Source organism: Capricornis sumatraensis, chromosome 5, assembly GCF_032405125.1.
Source record: "Capricornis sumatraensis isolate serow.1 chromosome 5, serow.2, whole genome shotgun sequence".
Classification (NCBI taxonomy): Eukaryota; Metazoa; Chordata; class Mammalia; order Artiodactyla; family Bovidae; genus Capricornis; species Capricornis sumatraensis.
In genome coordinates, this window is record NC_091073.1 from 43,168,669 (window position 1) to 43,191,454 (window position 22,786).

The window sequence follows — 22,786 nt, forward strand, 5'->3', positions numbered from 1 at the left end:
CCTCTGCCTGGGGGAAAGCAAACCCCAACAGTAAAGTAAATCACAGTCATCCAGGAGTTTTGTTGTCTCCTTTGTGCAAAGTTTTCTTCACACCTCTACTTTTGCCTTTAGGAGTCCAAGGAAGGGATTGATAGTTACCACTTACACTTGCTTATTTAAAAGTCTTTGTTTACTCACTTTAATCCCTGAGCAGAACACATTTAGTATTAGAAAGCAGGTGTGAAGGGTGCATTTTGGAAGAGGTAGAGTTTCTCCTCATGACAAGGTCTGTCTTTTCTGGCAGGGACTGGGTGGGGATGGGGGATTTGCAGAATCTGGAACAAGATGGGGCACATGATACACTCAGGGTGGGGAATTTAGGGAGGCTCACTCATCCTGAGAGTCTAGAGCTTGTATGATCTTCAGAGTGAGTGAGTGGCTCCTGAAATTTTGTTGCCTCACCCTCGTCCTAGCTCTGGGGCCCAGGAACAGTAAAGGCTAACTTGCTCAGTGTCTTCTGCTCCCCATGGCTCAAAGGAGAGGCGTTTTAGCCTTTGAACATCACAGGAATTCCAGGCTACCTTTTCTTCCCTGTGCATTTCTCCCCAACGTATAATGTTGGTCTTTCTTGCAGCTTTACTTGATGCTTTATAAGCCTCCCAGACTCTTATGTCAATGTAAGGTACAGTGGCTGTTCCTCTAGTGTTAACAATATGTACATTTTGAAATTTTTACCCCATTATCCGACACTCCTCTCTACTTCCCCTCTATTTCTATTCTAATGTGTTGTGTCTTCTTATAATGAACGATGTTAGGGAAATCCAACTTTTTGTTGACAGACACTATTGTGTTCCTCTTGTTATCTAAGAGAGTTGAAATGATGCTTGTCACATTGTTTTTATAAGACATACTTCTTAAAAGTAAATTCTGTCTGGATTTCTAACATGTTAGGCTAGAATGTGCAAACACATTTAAGAAGCTTACTGATTAATTTTTCCTGGAAGTTTATTCTTGAAGTAGACTCAGGCTGCAAAGGCATTGTCATAGAATTTCCTGGCTTTTGATTCACTGTTATGATTTTGTAATTTAAAGTTATGTTGAAATTAATATCTTCATATTTTAATATGCTCTCAAAAATGTAAATATGAAATGTGTCTAAATATTGAACATTCAGAACTCTTAATTAAGTTAGTATTTACATAACTGTTTTAAGTGAAAAATTTATTTTCATTAGTTACTTATGGGATTAACAGACTGATGCTCTGACACTGTGGTCATGTCATCTTTATGTAAATAAAATATTTTCTAGAATCAGAATATAATCAATCATTGGTTATTGTGACTAGGAAATCAGCAAGATGCAGAGGCAACAACAGGATTGGGAAATCTTATTCTCTGCTCTCGGTCTGTTAAGTAGTAGCATGATGCTAGATTTCTCTTTACCTGCTTGTCCAGTGAGGCAGATAGTAATATTCTCCCTTGCTTATAGAAATATTACAGGGGTAAAAGGAAAAATAACATGAGATGTGGAAACAATAGTAGATGTTGTGAAGAAGTTAAATTCTTATTACTTTTAAAAATGTAGCTTTATATTACTTTGTAAAAGCAATATACTTTATATATTTATAATTACTTTATAAAGGCAGTATAATGATTATAAAGGTAATATAATTACTTTTTAAGCAAAGCTATTTATTTTTGTTTCATATGTCCTGGTTTTATGTAGATTTGCCTTATTCCCTCAATGATGACGTGTTGTAATTAAATCAGTTACCATTGCATGTCAGCAACCTGAGATGATTATGATTTTAGGACTGAAACACTTTTTTTCTCTTAGGAGAAAGAACTCTATTTGACTATAGACTATATTATCAGTAGAGATTGTGGACCCCCTTTACCCAACTAAGTATTAGAAATTTTAAAGTAAGACACTATTTTCTTTTTTTAAGACTGTAGTTAATTACCTTCATTTTCAAAGATACAGAATACAGTTAAGGGAATTTCTAATCTTAAAGTGACTTTCAATATTTTATTAACAGATTTTCAAGTACTGTTGTTTCACACACATGAACAGTGAAGGATTATTACAGATGTTTTCTACCTTACAAACCTGTTCCATTGTCAGTCAGTAATTAATACTTTAAATTATGCTGTACTTGAAGGATGAATGATTTGTTATTGTTTCTCCAAATAGCAGTCAAATGATTTGGTAATAATAATTACAGAGAGAGTAATGTATAGTAGCTGTGTTCTTTGCTTGTCTATGAGCTGCACAAAGAGAGGAAAACTAAAAGCTCATAAGTGTTGTAGCCAAGTGTTGGCTTCTTCTCCAGAATGAAGATGAATGGTATAAAAGACAATGATTTACTACTGCACACTGAATATGCAACACAGCTACTTCTGCTACCTTTTTCCCCCTAAAGACGGCTGTCAGTAATGTCTTTATATCCAGAGCAGTGGTTCTCAGCCAGGGGCAGTTTTGTCCCCCAGGAGACATTTGTCAATGCTTGGAAACATTTGTGATTGTCATAGCCAGGGGTGGGGGAGGGGTGAGTGCTATAGGCATCTAGTGTGGAGACTGAGGATGCTACTAAACAGCCCATAATGCACAGGACGCCACCCCGCAACAGACTTATTTAGTAAAAATGTCCAGGGTGCAGTGCTGAGTTTGCAAAAACGCTCTAGAAGAACTGAAGAATTTAAGGCAGGGATAAATCTCCCAGAATTCTTTAAATGAATATAAAGTTGTAAAAATTGGATCTCAGCATCTCTGGCCAGCAGTTTTACTTTCCAAAAGCTGTTCGTTAATAAAGTATTATGTTTAAGGGCAAATTAAACTCTGCTCCTCTTCAAAATTCTTTTGTTGGCAGTGAAATGAATTTAGGTCGTTTAAGGTTAGGGATATTAAAAGAGCCTCTCACTCAGCCTATGGTTAATTATTTTTTAAATTTAGTTTTTATAAAATCTAATATAATCTCTTTTAATTACATATGAATTTTCTGGTCAAAACACATATACCTCCAGACATTCAAAGGGAAACAGAATAGTTTAACAAGTTATTTCTGGAATCAAAAACAAACAGAAGACTAAGTAGGTAGGTTTTATACATATCTTCATATTTTTCTTGTTTTAATTTTAAGTATTCTAAGAGAAACTTAAAACTTACCATATGTGGGTGATGTCTCCAGCCTAAAAGCTGAAGAATTCTTGATCTGGATCTTTTTCATGCTCATCTCAGTCTTTGTTAGAGTTGTTTTCCTTATTCCAGAAACGACCCCTAGTATTTCACTTGTATTTTTTGTTGAAAATAATCACCTATTCGTATGTGTAGTATGGAGATGGTGAACAGGCATATTTGTGGTTGTCACTTATTCTATTCTTTCTTACATTTTTAAATATATTGCTCAAAAGTGTCACCATAAAATTCTTGTTACTAGGAATTAGGGCAAGAAGGAGTGTATGCTGTGGAAGAGTCACTAACTCTGACTTCTTAATATTCTTCCTCAAAGTAATGTCCCAGTTGAAATGTGTTCCTGTCCCAGCTAAGACACTGTGTCGTATCAAATGGAACGAATAGCGGAAGTAGGGAAAATATTATCAAACTCTGGTGTCTGATTGTAGAGCGCCTGTTTGATGTAATTATGACAGGAAAAACATGCACGGTAGAAGTGAGAACACGACATATTGTATATGTGTATTTATGCATATGTGTGTATATGCACATGATTAACATGTGAATATGTTTATGTATACATGTATGTATGAGTATTTGGATCATGTTTATAATAAGCCTATGAATTCTTCCTATGTATGAATTGTTATAATAGGCACTAGACATTCTAGGAATCAGTTTAAAATAGCTTGGACTTGACTACACAGTAAAATACAAACCAATATCCTGAATTTTAAAGCTTTTCCTTATAGTGTTCCAGTTTGCCTTTCAATATTGTCCAATAATTCCTTACATCACATTCATTCGGATATCTTTCTTTCCTATTAATGCATATTTCCTCTAAAACATGGCTGTAATACTATCTTTTGACTGTCACAATCCATGTAATCTTTTCTTTGAATTTTGATAGCCAAATTTTCTGTACCTCTTCAATGGAATTGTAATAATACTCCTCCTCATATTGATCAATACCTTATTTGTGTATTTATTATTAGAATCTAATATCATTTAGGTGTTGTTTTTATTTCATTATATAACTGCAAAACACCTTATGTAGCCTTTTTTGGGGGGGTTCAAAATAGATATGCGTTTTTAAAATATAAGGAAGACTTTGTTAAATAAGCATTCACATGCTAGAAAAGCCTGACATAGTGGCAGTATCAGTGTCCATTCACTGATTCATGTCATCAGTATTTATTGAGTGCCTGCTATATGCCAGGCACTATACTATGTGCTGGGCTGAACCAGTGAACAAAATGGACAATCTGTCCTCTTGATACTAACATTGTGATTAAGAGAAGTAAGAAATACATAATAAACATAATACTTACATGTTCATGATGTTTGCATATGCTCAAAGGAAGCAAAAATACAGAGAACTGAAGCTGTAAAAATTTCAAAGGCAGTATCCTATTTCAGAAAACTAGGTTATCGAAAGAAAAAAGGAACTGTAATTTACTTAAAACGAAGTTGTAGACAATCAAATCTGATTCTTTTAATGATATTAACATATTCTTTCATCTTATGAATGCTTACATCTTCATAATTTTACGCAAATGCTATTGGATTAATATACAGTTGATGTTGGCATTCATTTTTTTTACCCAATTGTTTTAGCTGATGCAACACATTTTAAAAGCTTGACTTTTGTTTGAGATTGCACTATTTGCTTTTTAAATCAAGAGGGAAGAGTTTGAATAGTTTAGGGGGTTAATTAGGAAATCATATTTTTTTTGGCATACTTCACCTTTTAAAATTCAGCTAGTTTTCAATGGAGGAAGGAAGAAGGTTTTGTTTGGTTTTGATAAAATATATTCCAACATCAATTCAGATTTGGTGTCAGTAGTTACTCTTTACCTTAGATGAAGGACTCTTCACATATCTTAATGTCTCTGCTGGCCAGCTTAGATGATGATGAGATTTATAATAGATTTAAAGGAAGACTGTACCTTTGAATTGTAAAAATTTCTCAAGGGAACTTTCATCTTTGAAAGTGACCAAGAAAAACAATTATATCATACTTTTGTTTTACTGCATCTTTTAAGAAACAAGATGTTCTTAAGTTGTTAGGAAACAAGTAATTCAGAAGCCCACAGAACACTATTACAAAGGGAAAAAAAAAAAATCCCAAACTGCAGAATTCAACTAAAAGTAAATGAAATTGATTTTATGATTATCTAAAGCCGTCGAGGGGGTAGTGAACCTCTTTTCCTGCCTGCATCAGTATTGAAGATATATGAATTTAGTCAATAAAGATAGTGAAATTGGAATGATGGTGGGGTGTATATTCTAACTTTTTCTCTTACCCCCACCTTTCATTATTATGAGGTAGAATCACATTTATTCACCTAATTCATATATGTTTTTGTACAGTGTGTGCCATCTATTCTTTATATTTTTAGCTCCTCTTTCTAATATTTCTTTTCAAGCTCCTAAACAATTATGAAGGCTATAATGGGAGTCCTGAGATAGCTTCATTATTTCATAAAGTCTAATGGAAACTGTACAATTTTCACAGTAGAGCTTATTTTTTCATTTCAGTGAAATGAAGACTCTTCATTTCTCTTCAGTGAAGAGAGTCTTATGACTAATGAAATGGACATTCAAAGTGTATTTAATAAACAATGTTAATCGCAACTTAGAAAAATACTTCTTAGCATTTTTAGTTTTTGTAGAGTGAATCACTTGGGGAATTTCTTGTAGAACTACATGTAAAAGAAATATAACGGTACCACATTTAAGCGAACTCAGGAAGAGTCTGGTTTTCAGCAAGAATTGAAGGCGTTTGGAAGATAGTTTGGGCAGTGGGAGGGAAGGTCTAGAGCCAAGACAGCCCCTGAGGCCGAGCATTGTCTCCACTGCTAACTCATTGTGTTCATTTTCTATTGTGAGTGTGACAAATTACTCTAAATTTATTGACATAACACGTTTATTATCTTAACAATGCTGTGGATGAGAAGTCCTTTCCTTGCCTCATGGTCCATTTTCCTCACCCTTCAAAGCCAGCAACACATGATAATTTCTTCTCACGTTATCATCCATTTGCTTTTCTCTTGCATGGTTGCGTTTTCCTCTTCTGTTTTTAAGGATCTTTGTGAACACATTGGACTCTCCAGGACAATCCAGGATAATCTCTTTAAATGCAACTGATTACCAAAACTTCATCTACAAAATTAATTTCTCTTTGCCATGTAACAAAATATTCACAGGTTCTAGAGATAAGGATGTGTTTATCTTTGGGAAGTCATTACTTTACATACCATGCTGCTGCTGCTGCTAAGTCTCTTCAGTCGTGTCTGACTCTGTGCAACCCCATAGACGGCAGCCCACCAGGCTCTGCCATCCCTGGGATTCTCCAGGCAAGAACACTGGAGTGGGTTGCCATTTTCTTCTCCAGTGCATGAAAGTGAAAAGAGAAAGTGGATTTTGGAGCTCAAGAAAATAAAGTCTGTCACTGTTTCCACTGTTTTGCCATCTATTTGCCATGAAGTGATGGGACCAGATGTCATGATCTTCATTTTTTGAATGTTGAGTTTTAAGCCAGCCTTTTCACTCTTCTCTTTCATTTTCATCAAGAGGTTCTTTAGTTCCTCTTCACTTTCTGCCGTAATAGTGGTGTCATCTACATATCTGAGGTTACTGATATTTCTCCCGGCAATCTTGATTCCAGCTTATGTTTCATCCAGCCCAGCATTTCACATGATGTACTCTGCATATAAGTTAAAAAAGCAGGGTGACAATATATAGCCTTGATGTACTCCTTTTCCAGTGTGGTACCAGTCTGTTGTTCCATGTCTGGTTGTAACTGTTGCTTCTTGACCTGGATACAGATTTCTCAGGAGGCAGGCAAGGTGGTGTGGCATTCCCATGTCTTTCAGAATTTTCCATAGTTTATTGTGATCCACACAATCAAAGGCTTTGGCATAGCTGATAAAACAGAAATAGATGTTTTTCTGGAACTCTCTTGCTTTTTCCATGATCCAGCGGATATTGGCTATTTGATCTCTGGTTCCTCTGCCTTTTCTAAAACCAGCTTGAACATCTGAAAGTTCATGGTTCACGTATTGCTGAAGCCTGGCTTGGAGAATTTTGAACATTACTTTACTAGCGAGTGAGATGAGTGCAGTTGTGCAGTAGTTTGAGCATTCTTTGGCATTGCCTTTCTTTGGGATTGGAATGAAAACTGACCTTTTCCAGTCCTGTGGTCACTGCTGAGTTTTCCAAATTTGCTGGCATATTGAGTGCTGCACTTTAATAGCATCATCTTTGAGAATTTGAAATAGCTCCACTGGGATTCTATCACTTCCACTAGCTTTGTTCATAGTGATGCTTCCTAAGGCCCACTTGACTTCTCATTCTAGAATGTTTTGCTCTAGATGAGTGATCACAACATTGTGATTATCTGGGTCATAGAGATCTTTTTTGTATTGTTCTGTGTATTCTTGCCACCTCTTCTTAATATTTTCTGCTTCTGTAGGTCCATACCATTTCTGTCCTTTATTGTGCCCATGTTTGCATGAATTGTTCCCTTTGTATCTCTAATTGTCTTGAAGAGATCTCTGGTCTTTCCCATTCTGTTGTTTTCCTCTATTTCTTTTCATTGATCACTGAGTAAGGCTTTCTTATCTATCCTTGCTACTCTTTGGAACTCTGCATTCAAATGAATATATCTTTCCTTTTCTCCTTTGTTTTTATTTATTTATATTTTTTAGGTCTGATATGTCCTGATGGTATTAGACAGGGGCCAATGGCAAGGTCTTACATTAAAATATTGCTACCCATTTGTAAGGAAACTCCCCTGACTCCTGTTTCATCAGTGACTTCCAAGGGAATACTTCCCTCAGAAAGATGGCAGAGGTCTTGATGGCTTGTCCAGGACAAGTTCCAATGGAGGGAAGTAAATGTACAACTATTGAAGGAGCTATCAAAATGTACATATTTTGATTTACTATGCAGACATTTGACTATGTTCATCTTTAGGGAACTTAACTTACTGCCAACAAAGACTTAACTGAGCTGCCATTCTTTCTCCCAGAATGGGGGAAAAATTATTCTCACAATTTCAAGGTTAGGCTCCTTCAGTTTAAACCAGTCTTTTGTGATCAGTTTTATATTCAGTTAATTCAGAGTTCCAACTCCCTTTCAGTATTCTCTGATTTTCTTGACTTTTCTCCTGGGCCTCTGGGTACAAGGGAAACTGACATGATAAGATATCTGATGTATTTACTGTCTTTTGTTATGTTGACATGAATATTAATGTTATTGGTACTAAGAACATGGTCAATCTTTCCAGATAGTTTTCACCAATATTCTTCAGCTGGACCTCTGCTTCCCACTGGCCATTCAGTCTGCGTTCGGATCCCCTTGAACTCATACCAAGGTCATCTCCTAGAAGAGATTATTATCCTTAATTTCCAGCTTCCTTATTTGTTCATCCCAAGAGGCTTTGCTATGAATATTTCTGCACATCCTGCTGAAATAAAGAGATGTCCCAGATAGAGAGTGGCATTCAGATTCCCTTTGTGTAACTATGATACATTAGGATTTCATTTCCTTCTGCTCTGGGCAGTGGTTTGCTCCTGAGCAATGTGAAATGGGACTTAAAGTGTCTCCATGCTTACATTCTGAAGCCTGACACCCACTGTTCCCAGTAATAAAATGATTAATTGAAAGTCATGGACGATTTTGGCTTCCTGGGTGGCTCAGATGGTAAAGTGTCTGCCAGCAATGTGGGAGATCCAGGTTCGATCCCTGGGTTGGGAAGATCCCCTGGAGAAGGAAACAGCAACCCACTCCAGTACTCTTGCCTGGAAAATTTAATGGACGGAGGAGCCTGGTAGGCTACAGTCCATGGGGTCGCAAAGAGTTGGACAGGACTGAGGGACTAAGCACAGCGCAGCCTACATATGAACCTGCAAGATGAAACTTTCAAAGATGCAAAAGTGCATTCTCATGTTCAGTCACATGAGATTGAATCACCTTAATTCACACGTGTGAAATCCTTCATTCCATGCATGCATCCTGTCTAGGTGTTTGTGCTTTTGTGTACTTTATAGTATAGTACAGTAGTACAGTATCTTTATTTCAAGCCCAGGATACCTGAAAGCAAATGTAAAAGCAGCAGTATGTAGCCCATTGTGTTAGTTGGGTACCTTCGCTAACTTTGTTGGACTTACGAGCTATTTGGACTTATGAACATGCTCTCAGAAGGGAGTTCATTTATATGTAGGGGAATTACTGTATTTCATGGTATAATTCCATGGTATGATACTAATATGATTTCTGAAACATTTCATTAGTTATGTTTATTTAGAGATTGTGTCAGTGAGTGATGTTACTTTTTAGATAATTACAGGTGAGTTATTTTTAAATGTATTATTCTGAAAATTACCGCTGAACCATGGCTTAAAGAGACTCAATAGACATTTTCAGTGAAAAAGGTAGGGAAACCATGGTTTCTGTTTCACAGCAAATCTTGGCCTGTGAGTTTTGTAGTGAAAGAATATTAAAACCAGCTAGTTAAGATGATGAGAAGGAAAGAATGTACAAGATGACAAATATTCTTTTTTTTAAGACTAGTGTCAAGGGTAGCAGTATGAAGGTTTGAACTATAGAAAAAATTAAAAGCATGTTAGTGTTATCAGTCAGGAGGAAAATGATCCTGTCTTGAATTCTCTTTATGTGCTCCATTCTTTCTAGTAGAAGAAACAGAAGCCAGTGTCACATAGCATGTGAGGAGCTGACATGTGATTTGAATGTAGCTCTGTCTGGTGCCAGAAACTCATGTTATTCCCATCATGCTGTTTTTCTGTCAGGAAAGACATTGGATAAAGTGGTAAAGCAGATAATTATTTTTTTATAAAGGAAAAGAAAAAACTAGGAAGAAGAAAAAAAGATGTTTAAGATACTTTAAAATATTCAAGTTAGCATGTTAAATATTATAGAAATGTGGTTTATTTTAGTGGTGGAAGGAATTGTAAATACCTGTAAGTTATGGAAATATAATATCTTAAAAATCCATGTGAAGCCTTCTACTCTCAAAATTGTTCACTAAACATGCACCAGGCTCTCTCTCTTTGAGAGCCATTGCAATATCTCATGCAAAAACAAAAACAAGATTACATTCTTTGAAACCAGAAGCAAAGTCCACTTCTTTTGATGGTGTCTGTTACATGATTCTAATTCATGTTTTATTACAATGAAAACATTTGAAATGTGGTATTATACCTAAAAATGTATGGCCGGGCATTTACATTGGGACTCTAGACTTAAGCTTCCTTGACTTTATTTATTAAAGTTTATTTGCATTCTGGATCTTATTTTTTATTTCCTAAGCTTTTAAAAATTACTGTATAAGTTGAACTTGAGAGAATATTCTCTGTTTGAGAAAAATATATATATACTTGAACTAGTTTTTTCTTATTTATAATTCATTCATCCTTTATAGCATTTAATATGTCTGACATACCTAGATAGTGACTATAATTGCCATTAGCTGTAGTACATAATATGAAGTAGAGACTGTGTCCTGAACTAATCTTTACCAACTTTCAATTCTATTAGAGTCTGAATACCACAGGAAGAAGGTTAGACTTTATACATAAATGAACAATATATTCATGATACAAAGCACACCTGCCTTTCACAGCAATTAGTCATATTGGTTTTTCTGCAAAGAATTAAATATCCTTGATCAATTAAAGTGATTTTGAGTTTTATCTGTTTGTACCTCAAATCAATCTGTTTAGGAGTTCATGTTCCTGGATGAGGTCTTAGGCTGAAACAAAAGAGATAGCTTTGGACTGGAGGGAGTCCTTCATGGATAACCTGGGTCTTTAAAAAGAGGACACAATAATCTGTCCATCAGTAAAAAGTAGAAAAAATCCAGTAATGTGCAGGAATCTTGAATGACATTAACTCTTGGGATTTTATATGACTAAATTTCTGTGCCTTGAATAATTGGGATGAGAACCTACAAGGTCAAAATTCAAAGTGTGAGGAAAAGCCTCATGGTTTAAAAATGACAATTTTAGCAGGAGAAGTTTGATTTAAATCTTCAAAAATATTTATTAAATAATTAATTTTATTATAGTTAATTATTTTAACTTATTAATTAAAATGTTGATATATTTTAAAGCACTTAAAACTGTGAAACTTCATGTGAAACCAACACACTTCAAAAAATAAATGTTAGCCAATGTATATTGCTCCTTTTGAAACCCGTGTTTACCAGCAGCATCCATGGTCAGCTGGGACCAAGCTGTAGAACCTGTTGGTAGTAACCAGAATGCTGGCATTATGCCAGTGAAAAGCAGGGTTGAACTGGTTCCTGCTTGTGCCTGGATTCACTTCTCATAAGACAGTGAAAACCTGCCAATCCCTGGCTTTGAAGATGGTTTAGTCATGCATGTGCAACCCATCTGTTGGATGAATAAGGGATTTCCTTTTCAGCCCAGCCCTTCAGCCACAGACAAGGTCACTGTCTGTACTCCTCCCTGACCCCCCCTCCACTTTTCTTTTAATCTTTATTTCCTGCCAGGAGTATACACGCTTGATAAACCAGGTGCATCTTACGCTACTCTAGGGAAATCCTTCCATAAATACTGATGTGAGCCGGAAATGTAATTGTTTTCTCTTGCTGTCTAGGTTACTTCCAATATAGTCTTATTCAGTGAGTTTTAAAAAAAATTCAGTTTCATAATATAAATGCTTATACTATTACAGCTTCAACCAAATTTTAATGTAGACCTCGGTGACCTTGTTCTTCACTGTGAAATGTGAAGCTCCCTGTGCCACCAGGATGAACCTGAGGAGGGGAAGGTCTTCATTCACTGTGTTTCTCTTTTTGGTTATAAGCCTGCTTAGTAGCATACATCTTAGCTTCAGTGATGCAAAAGGTGCGAGTCTCCCTCAGTGCAGTATCTTATTCACTTGTCCCGACTTTTGTTCAGTGCACACATCCTCCAGTTTTGATGTCCCATGCTTAAATTCTTCTATTTTCTAGAATAACCTCCCTGTTTCTTTAAAATGCTGAAGGCAGTAAATACCAAGTTGCTGGTAAAGAATCTGCCTGCAATGCAGGATACCCCAGTTCAATTCCTGGGTGAGAAAGATACCCTGGAGAAGGGAACAGCTACCTACTCCAGTATTCTGGCCTGGAGAATTCCATGGACTATATAGCCCATGGGGTGGCAAAGTGTTGGACACGACTTTCACTTTCAATTTTTCACTTTGAGGTTGGAGGTACAACTTTAATTTGCAAAATTGCACACACAGATTGTTGTGTTACAAGATGTTTTACAACCTTTTAACATGATATACTGTTTTGGTGAGCTTGTGGTCTTACAGTTAATTGATATTTATATGTATATCAACATATGTAAATGTATATATACGTATATACACACATATATACACATATGTATATGTAAATAAATATATGTATATGTATGTATACATGTATATGTATGTATATGTATATTTTGAACACATTGGAACTCTAAAAAGATCAAGATGAAGCGAGGAACAGATTTGTGTTTCTTATCAGTTGTTTACGGTTTTAAATACGTTCTAATGAGAGGACAGAAACCAAATAAGCAATTATTGTTCTTACTAATTTTATTTCCTCTACATATAGATTTATGAGAAATACCAAGATTTGTATACTGTGGAGCCAAATAATGCACGCCAGCTGGTGGAAATTGCAGCCAGGGATATTGAAAAACTTCTGAGCAACAGATCCAAAGCCCTGGTGGTGAGTTTAAATTGTATCTACTCATTTTATTATTCTATATTACTCATTTATTATTTATCTTTCATGCTTTATTTGGAAGTTTTCTTTAGTATGCTTGTTTTATCTGAGAAACTGTGTTCATCTAATATATGTTCATAAAAGATGAGATCATGGTTTCATTGTGGACTTGAAATAATGCATTAGCTTGTTTCTAATTATTATTTTATTTGTATATATTAGGTGATTTTAATACAGATAATAGTATATTTAATTAGAACATACATCTATTTATACATATGTAAGTAATCATGTGTAATAATCCTGTTTAAACTGATCATACAGTGTAAAATCCTTGAATATTGCAAGCATCATTAAACCTGCCTTTGTAGTTTTTGTCTCATCACCCTGCTTCTATACCAGAGATAGCCAGTACACTAGATATTCGATTACTTGTTTCTTTGCTCTTTAAAAGTAGCTGTACCTCACATAAATGTTTTGCTAAACATGTGTTAGTCATAATGCTGTATGTGGTCTTCAGCCACTTCCTTTCATCCATCAACATGTTTGCATGAGTTTTTTAGGTGTTTGTTCTTAGATTTAATTCATTTTTATTCATGGTAAAATATTATTTTCTGAAGATATATCTTAATTTATTCATTTAATCTCTGCTGGTAAATTATTACTTGGATTGAACCATGAATAGGGTGGCTTCATTTTCTTGAACGAGTTTCTTGGTACATATGTGCAAGAATATGGATCAGTACGTGATAGTAGAATACTACACTACAGGGCATTCATAAAATCAGATTACATAAGTATGACACTGATTTTCCAAAATAGTTCTATCAGTTTAGACCTCTACTACCAGTATTTGAGTCCCCATTGGTCCATACTCTGGCCAATAAGTGGCAATGTCAGAGTTCTTAACTATAGGCAGCTGAGTAGGTGCCGAATGGCATCTCTGCTTATCCCTAATGACATGGTTATCTGTTTTGTATTCTGAATATTCTTATTTCCTCTTCAGTGACATATTTCTTCATATCTTTTACACATTTTAATCATTTAAATTGATTCGTAGATTGTATATTGTTGATGGTAGTTCATTTCAGTTACATGTGATGCAAATCTCTTTTTCCAGTTTGTGACTTGTCTTTTTATTGTCTTTATGGTATATTTTGATCAAATAAGTTCTTAATTTTAATGCTGTCAGAGTCAACTTAAAAAAAATATTTTGAGGTGTATGCTTTGTTTAAAAAATCATTTCCTACCCTGATGTTCTAAATATTTTTGTGTATTTTGTTGTAAAAGATTCCATTGCTTTCATATCTATTTAAGCCACCTGTAGCTAATATCAGTATACAGTTTTAGGTCACAATACAAATGATTTTTTTTTTCTGATCAGTTCTCCTGAGACCATATATTAAATATTTTACCTTCCCTTGATGAAGCCCCATTTATCAAGCTAGTATGCTCAGCTTCTCACCATATTCTTCTTCAAAAGGATCTTGACTAGTCCTGAACTTTCACACATTATTTAAAATTTATATTCAGCATGCAATTATTTGAAACAATCTTTACTGGGATTTTAAATGGTATTCCATTGAATTCCAAATTAAGACAAAATTTGGAAGAATTGATATTATTATGTACTTTGGCCACCTCTTTCAAAGAGTTGACTCATTGGAAAAGACTCTGATGCTGGGAGGGATTAGGGGCAGGAGGAGAAGGGGACGACAGAGGATGAGATGGCTGGATGGCATCACGGACTCGATGGACATGAGTTTGGGTTAACTCCAGGAGGTGGAGATAGACAGGGAGGCCTGGTGTGCTGCAATTCATGGGGTCACAAAGAGTCGGACATGACTGAGCGACTGAACAGAACTGATACCCTCTTTTAAAATATTCTATTACGGTTTATTTCAAGAGATTGGATATATTTTGCTTTGCTCCACAGTAGGACTTGTTTTTTATCCAGTCTAAATGTGGTAGTTTGCATCTACTAACCCCAACCTCCCAGTCCATCCTTCTCCCTACTCCCTTCCCTTGGCTGAACCACAAGTCTGTTCTCGTACATCTGTGAGTGTGTTTCTGTTTTGTAGATAGGTTCATTTGTGTCATGTTTTAGATTCTACGTATAAGTGATAACATGTGGCTTTTATCTTTCTCTTTCTGACTTCACCTAGTATAATAATTTCTAGTTGCATCTATGTTCCTGCATGTGGCATTATTCTGTTGCTTTTGATGACTGAGCAGTATTCCATTACATATATGGTACCACATCATCTTTATCCATTTATCTGTCAATGGATATTTAGGTTGCTTCCATGTCTTGGCTATTGTGAATGGTGGTGCTATGAACATAGGGATGCATGTATCTTTTTGAATTATAGTTTTGTCTGGGTAAATGCCTAGATGTGGGATTGCTGGTAACTCTGTTTTTAGTTTTCTGAGGAATATCCACACTGTTCTCCACATTGGCTACAGTAACATATATTCCCACCAACAGGTATGAGAGTTCCCTTTTTGCTATACTTTCTCCATTATTTGTTTATTTGTAGACTTTTTAATGATGGCCATTTTCACCAGTGTGAGGTGGTACCTCTTTGTAGTTTTCATTTGTGTTTCTCCAATAACTAGCGATTTTGACCATTTTTCCATGAGCCTAATGGCCATCTGTATGTCTTCTTTGGAGAAGTGTCTACAGAGTCCTCTGTGAAGCACCATTTTTAAGAAATGTGTAATGGTAAGGGAAATTTTCATGATTAGAAGATTCATAACATTATCTTCAGGTCTTGTTATATGAATACCTCTTTAAAGCATCATTTATAGATGTAAATATATTTTCATTAAAAGTTTAATAAAAATTACTTTCTTCTTAAGTGATTAATATTCACTAATGACTACTGAAAATGGTTCCATTTATATTGATTTTTCTCAGCTTACATATTTTTTTTGCCCTGGATGTAGGAAGCAGGTAATCTGGTCATCACAGTCCTTAGAAGAAGGTCTTGGAATGCAGTAGGATGTATCTTGCCTTTAACTGGATTAAAATGGAAGCTTAATGAGACTTTATTTTTTATCATTCGGAACTGAAGATCTAGATACCTGGTATATTATTTGAGTCCTGTGGGATCACTGGCTATCTTAAGCACATGATGGGAGAGTACAGAAAGCCTAATGACTAATGAAATGTAGAATTTGTTAGGTTTTATGTGAGGGAGAAAGATTCATGTTTGTTTGCAAACTAAATTTTTTATTTAACTGTTTGAATATATAGAAATAAATACATTATTAGAAATAGAAATATTTTGAGGATAATTAAAAAACAGGTTCTATATTGTGTTGTAAATGAATATAAGATGAATATGAATTCATGAATAAATTCATAATTTATCCATATTCATATTCATAAATTCATTCATGTAAGATGAATATGAATGAATATAATATATTAATATTATATAAGAATATAAGATTATTGTATTATTAATATAAATGTATATTATTAATTTACTTCTACTTTTGTTATAGGCTTATACTCAGGGAGACTTCTGTATTAAAGGAGCTTTAATTTATCTGCATGGGGTACCAATGTAATTGCATAAATAAATACATTGGAAATATATCTTGAATATACAGATTTGAGGTAGATGATCAAATTTAATGCCAATTATACCTTATTGAGTTTTTATCAAGTAATGTTACCTGATTATTTCTCATAATAATGCTGTGCACTATATGCCATTAGTAGTCTCATTTTTCAGTAAGGAAATGGAGTCTTTGAATATTCCTTTAACTTTCTTCCAAAAATGTTTTTAACCAGCAGTGTATTCCAGTGTTTCTCAAACTTTAATGTGCATGTAGTTCACCTCTGGCTCTTGTTAAAATGCAGATTTTTATTTAGTGTGTGTATGTGTATGTGTGTCCGTGAGCTCAGTCATGTCTGACTCTTTGCGGCCCCTGGACTGTACCTTCCAGGTTCCTCTATCCATAGGATTTCCCAGGCAAAAATACTGAAGCAGGTTGGCATTTCCTACTCTAGAGGATCTCCCCAACCTTTGGATCGAACTTGCATCTTTTGCGTCTCCTGCATCGCAGGTGGATTCTTGACCAGTGTGCTACCTGGGAAGCCCCTTTTTATTCAGTAGATCTGGCCAAATATACTGAATTTCTAATTAGCAAACAGGTGATGGTCCTGCTACAAAGACTGTACTTTAAATCAGTTCAGTTCAGTTGCTCAGTTGTGTCTGACTCTGTGACTCCGTGGACTGCAGCACGCCAGGACTCACTGTCCATCAGCAAATCCCGGAGATTGCTCAAACTCATGTTCATTGAGTTGGTGTTGCCACCTAACTGTCTCATCCTCTGTCTTCCCCTTCTCATCCTGCCTTCAGTCTTCCCAAGATTGAATCAGGATCTTTTCCAATGAGTCAATTCTTCGCATAAGGTGACCAAAGTATTAGAGTTTCAGCTTCAGCATCAGTCCTTCTAATGAATATTCAGGACTGATCTCCTTGCAGTCCAAGAGACTCTCAAGAGTCTTCAACAACACAGTTCAAAAGCATCAATTCTTTGGCACTCAGCTTTCTTTATAGTCCAACTCTTACATCCGTACTGGAAAAACCATAGCCTTGACTAGACGAACCTTTGTGGACAAAGTAATGTCTCTGATTTTTAATATGCTATCTAGGTTCATCATAACTTTCCTTCTAAGAAGTAAGTGTCTTAATTTCATGGCTGCAATTACCATCTGCAGTGATTTGGGAGCCCCCCAAAATAAAGTCAGTGACTGTTTCCCCATCTATTTGCCATGAAGTGATGGGACCGGATGCCATGTTCTTCATTTTTTGAACGCTGAGTTTTAAGCCAACTTTTTCACTCTCCTCTTCCACTTTCATCAAGAGGCTCTTTAGTTCTTCTTCACTTTCTGCCATAAGAGTGGTATCATCTGCATATCTGAGGTTATTGATATTTCTCCCGGTTATCTTGATTTCAGCTTGTACTTCAGTCCAGCGTTTCTCATGATGTACTCTGCATATGTTAAATAAGCAGGGTGACAATATACAACCTTGACATACTCCTTTTCCTGTTCTTACCTTGAGAATCCCATGAACAGTGTGAAAAGGCAAAAAGATAGGACACTGAAAGATGAACTCCCCAGGTTGGTAGGTACCTACTATGCTACTTGAGATCAGTGGAGAAATAACTCCAGAAAGAATGAAGAGATGGAGAGAAAGCAAAAACAACACCCAGCTTTGGATGTGACTGGTGATAGAAGCAAGGTCCGATGCTGTAAAGAGCAATATTGCATAAGCCAACTAGAGTGATATAAAAAGATTGCAAGTTTATTTTCTCTCAAAGCAAGAAACCTGGATATAGGTAGCTCAAGAGATTTCCAGAAGTCTCATTCTGTTTCTTCTGCGTTCATCCTACTGGGTTACCCTTGGCCGCAAGGGGAAGTAATAGATGAGTTTTTTTAGCTGGGACACCACGTCTCTCTACAGAATTGTGGTACTTAATTAAAATGTGGATCCAGCCAGCCAGTGTCTGCATCAAATCTTTTCAAGACTGAATGTGAGTTTTAGGGAAGAAAGTCTGGAGAAAATTCATTTTGAAGAAGCTGAGGAGGGGAAGGAAAATGTTGCTTTCTTTGGCTTTTTATATAAAGTCCCATTTTGTAAGAATATTTTATTGAAAATATAATGATTGCATGTGTAGTCAAAGCAGCTTTTTTCTAACAGGGCTTGGCACAGTATGAACAGCAGTAGAATGAAAGGATGATTGAATCCATGTTTTAAGACTCGTAAGAGTAAATTTTTTAAATATCATGGGTACTTGAGAATTAGTCAATGATAGTTGAAATATTTGAAATCATGAACCATGGGTAGATCTGGTAATGGTTAGAAATTGTGAGTTCAAAAGAGTAAACATTGTTATGATAATCTGTAGTGAACAGTGGAGAAAAAGAATTTTTGATAAATAATAGAAATGAAAGAAATTAAGAGTTCTGGGTGATAAGGTTGAGGCATGAGTGAATGAGTGGTTTTCTTTGACGGAGAAGAGTGAAAGTCTCTGGAGTTCTAATAGGAACAAATAAGTAGTTAACACTTATTAAATGTCAGTTATATTCCAAGCAGTTTGCTAGATTCTTTCTATATATTTCGAACACATTGTCCATTAAGCAAAATAGGTATAACTGTTCTCATTTTACAGTTGAAAAGTAAAAACTCAAGGAATTTTGAAAAAAATTTTCAACTTTACACAGCAAAGAATTAATTTCCATACATGTATATGGGAATGTGGCTGGATACAACCATGAGGGTTGTTTTTTTTAACAAAATAAACATAATACATGATGTCATAGTTCTCACTCAGAACATATGATTTTTCTGAAGTAGATGACAGGTTTAAATGGGAAATGCCTGTCTTTCTTGATACCATTTGCTAGCGTGTTAAATGAAAATCTCCAGATACAGCAGCACATTTCCTCTCTCAAGTTATGTACTTTAGCAGCATTTTTATGGATTTTAAATCTCAAGTAATGATAATGATCAAAATTTGGGGTCAGACAGAAGGAATGGGGAAACACTAAGTGCTGTGTTTGGAACCTCTTAAAGTATGCTCAGAAGTAAACAGATCCATATACTCGTAATGGTGCTGCTGCTCACTACCACACTCAGCACTTTAATTTTTATAACGTTCTGTTCTGATTATTTGAAGGTTATTTGTATTATTTAAAGGTTAGCAGCAAGGTGTTTTTTAAACATTTCCTGCTGTTAATTGCTCTCTGCTATACAGTACTTTCTTCCTTGTCCATTCCATGAAATAGTGTTTGCACTGAATTGTCTGAGCAAAGGCACTTTTGGGAAAAAAGCTGCCAAATACACCTTTAAGACAGAGAGTAGAATTAATGGTAAAGTGAAAGTGAAAAGTTTTCTCATGGAAGGTGTTCAGAAAAGGAAAGCTGGGCAACACTGATAGTCTGCTTCTATTAAAAAAAAATGTCTTTTGGAAATATGATTTTCATAGACTTGAGTTGGCTTAATTATTTAGGATCAGAAAGTAATGTTCACACAGCAGTATTATTGTGTTGACAATTTAACAAATGTAATGTATGCTCCGATAGCACTTCATTTGCAAAAATTAGGGGAAGAGGGAGTGTTGGGTTGTTGATCATATGAAAGATAATGAGAATTAGATAGATGAATCTCACACAGGCAGTAACAACTGTGTAATTTGTGGGGTCTTGTCCAAAATGAAAATGTGGGGTGCCTCTTGAAAGAAGTCATTCAGAATTTAGACGGCAGCGCAGAGCTTTAGACTAGTTGTGGGATCCAGCTGGGTGACTGCACAGGTCCCACACCCACGGCGCTGGCCAGCCCTCACACCCAGGTGGTCAGAGTCAGCACTGGAATCGGACCTGGGATTCTTAATCATGCGTGCTGTGCTGTTTCTACAGTGATAATCATTGAACTCCACCTGAAGACTTAGAAGTCTCCGAAAGCTATGATAATTGTAAAAGAATGTCAGAGTAAGATCTGTATTTCATTCCACTTCTGTTCCAGAAAATTACAAACTCAACCCAGCAGAAAAATAGACATGCTCTGATCTAAATGTGCTAGTGAATGATGTTGACAGGGGGAAAATAAATATAGAGAAGCAATGCTAATCCAAGGTTACCATCTTTGATTCACATGATATAATCTGTAAATAAAACTTCATAACATGCTGTACATTTGGAGACAGTCTGATCAAGTAGTCTTTGCTGAAGGAAGGTAAACACTGTTTTTGCTGTTTATAGAGTTCAGCCTTCCATGATGTTCTGATTCTTAACTTTATCTGAGTCCTTACTAACTTTATTTTTTAATCTTTTGATGCTTAGTTTTCCCCTTGCCCTTATTAACCCCTTATCATCCTCCTACAGAAATACATAAACTCTCAACCTTCCTCTGAATTAATTTTCCATCTTTAATGGAAAACAGAAGGCAGCAGAAGCCCTTTGTGAGATATCCAGTGCCATCCAGATTTTTTTTTTTTGTATATACAGGAATTCTTTTAAATCTATTCCAATAATTTTTTTTTATAGCTTGTAAAATCACGAACTACATTTGCAAAGATGAGCTGTCTGTGCTTTGCTTAAAACCCCCGACACAATTTATTGGGAGAATGATGAAATGTCCTATTAATTTAATTAAATTATCATAGAAACATGAAAGTTGAAAGATTTGGGGAATTCAGTTTTCTGGTCCTCTTCTCATAAGTAGGTGAATGTCTAAACCACCAAGTTTGAGAAGATAGCTGTTTCTTCTCTCAGATATTTTTGGTGATGAAGCTTCCACAGTTATTACTTAGCTTAGTATTCAGGAAATTATTTCTAACATGGATGTCCTTGTCTAATTTAAATCTATTTTGTTTTCTGTTCCCTATATACATTAAAATTTGTTTGACTTTCTCCTTACAAGAGTATCTCTGTGTGTGTGTAGGGGGGGAGTGTTGTGGGTGGGAGGACCCATCAGCAGCTCCTCAGAGCTGAGTGTTCCTGGCAGATTCATGTTGATGATTCTCAGTTGCTGAGCAATCTTTATTGCCAGCCATCGTGTTAAATGCTTTACACACGTTCTCAGACAACTCTTAATCTTCAGAACAACTCTAAGAGGTAGGTGTGTTGTGTTGAGGTTGTGTCTAAAGATAGAGGTATTACCTAACAAAATCGAACCATCTCAGGTAGTAGGTAGAAGAGATCTTCAACTCAGGTGTCCCTGATTGCTAAAACCTCTGGTTTTTTTTGACAGTATGCTGTACTCTGTAATCTAATGAACCGTAATTTAACTCCCCTATATAGACACATTTTTGGTTTCTTTTTCATTTCTGTATTCTGGAAATTATCAAATATCCTCCAGCTTTGTTAAAGCATGGAGGATGCAATCGAAGGTGGCGCTTTTATTAAGGAGTAATCTGATTAAGCATAGTATAACAAGTTCGCCATTTTTTTTTTTTTTTCGGTCATGTGATCCAGGTACAGTGAGAACTGCTTTATTCTCTGTGGGTTGTGTGTTAGATGATACCACTCTGAATGTTAGATGATTCTGATATATGTTATGTTGCTAAATTTATCATATATTCTTATAACTAATTTAGACAATATAAAATGAAAAAAAATTCCCTATGAGTTAAAAACAGTACCTTCTATAGTGTGATGACTACCCTTTAAGACTCTTTAAAGTATGTGTGTGTGTATGTGTGTGTGTGTGTTACTTACGAGTGTTTAAAGAAGATTTTTATGTCTGTGGATATTAATATATGTCATTATATAACATATTGCTTCTTATGGCTTTGTATATATGAGTATATTATTTAACCAGTCTTCTATTGATAGTTTCTATATTTTTTATAGAGCCAATATTTAATATTCTTTATGTCATACCTTTGTATATGGGAAAACTGATTATTTGAATTAAGACATATAAATGGAATGATTGAATAAAAAAGCTTATGGGATATTATTTATATTTTTCTTTAAAGGAAATAGAAAGCTTTAATCTTTCCACTGATTTCTTCCCTCCTTTTTCTTTGTTTTTAAATAGCAGAACTTCTGATAGACTTAGGTAGGAGTGACTAGGTTGCATTTGGCCCAGTATAGTCACTTAAATATGTACACAGAACTTAATTTTAAATGATATATATATTTTTAATTATTATAATAATGTCAAAAACTCATACTGTTCTCTACAGATTAGTGCCTTTGTTGTTGGCAACATAATCAGTTCAGAATTAAGAGGCTGTCTGGGGCAAACATCTGTCTTCCAGATTTATTAAAAAAAAAAAATCTGCCTAAGAGTTGCAGTTGCTGATTACACATACCAGCTCATATGCTCTAACTTGAATGCATTATCTCAGCCACA

The 22,786-nt window shown here is 35.4% G+C and overlaps 1 protein-coding gene across 7 annotated transcripts in view; it reads left to right on the forward strand.

The window, feature by feature from the left end:
• The window catches only part of CACNA2D1 (calcium voltage-gated channel auxiliary subunit alpha2delta 1), a 526,060-nt gene that overhangs the window by 127,873 nt on the left and 375,401 nt on the right, over positions 1-22,786 (forward strand). For all 7 annotated transcript variants that reach the window (XM_068973034.1, XM_068973032.1, XM_068973033.1 and 4 more), the window contains exon 3: positions 12,789-12,905. In XM_068973034.1, the coding sequence (XP_068829135.1) occupies positions 12,789-12,905 (117 nt within the window). The remainder of the gene's footprint in view (positions 1-12,788; positions 12,906-22,786) is intronic.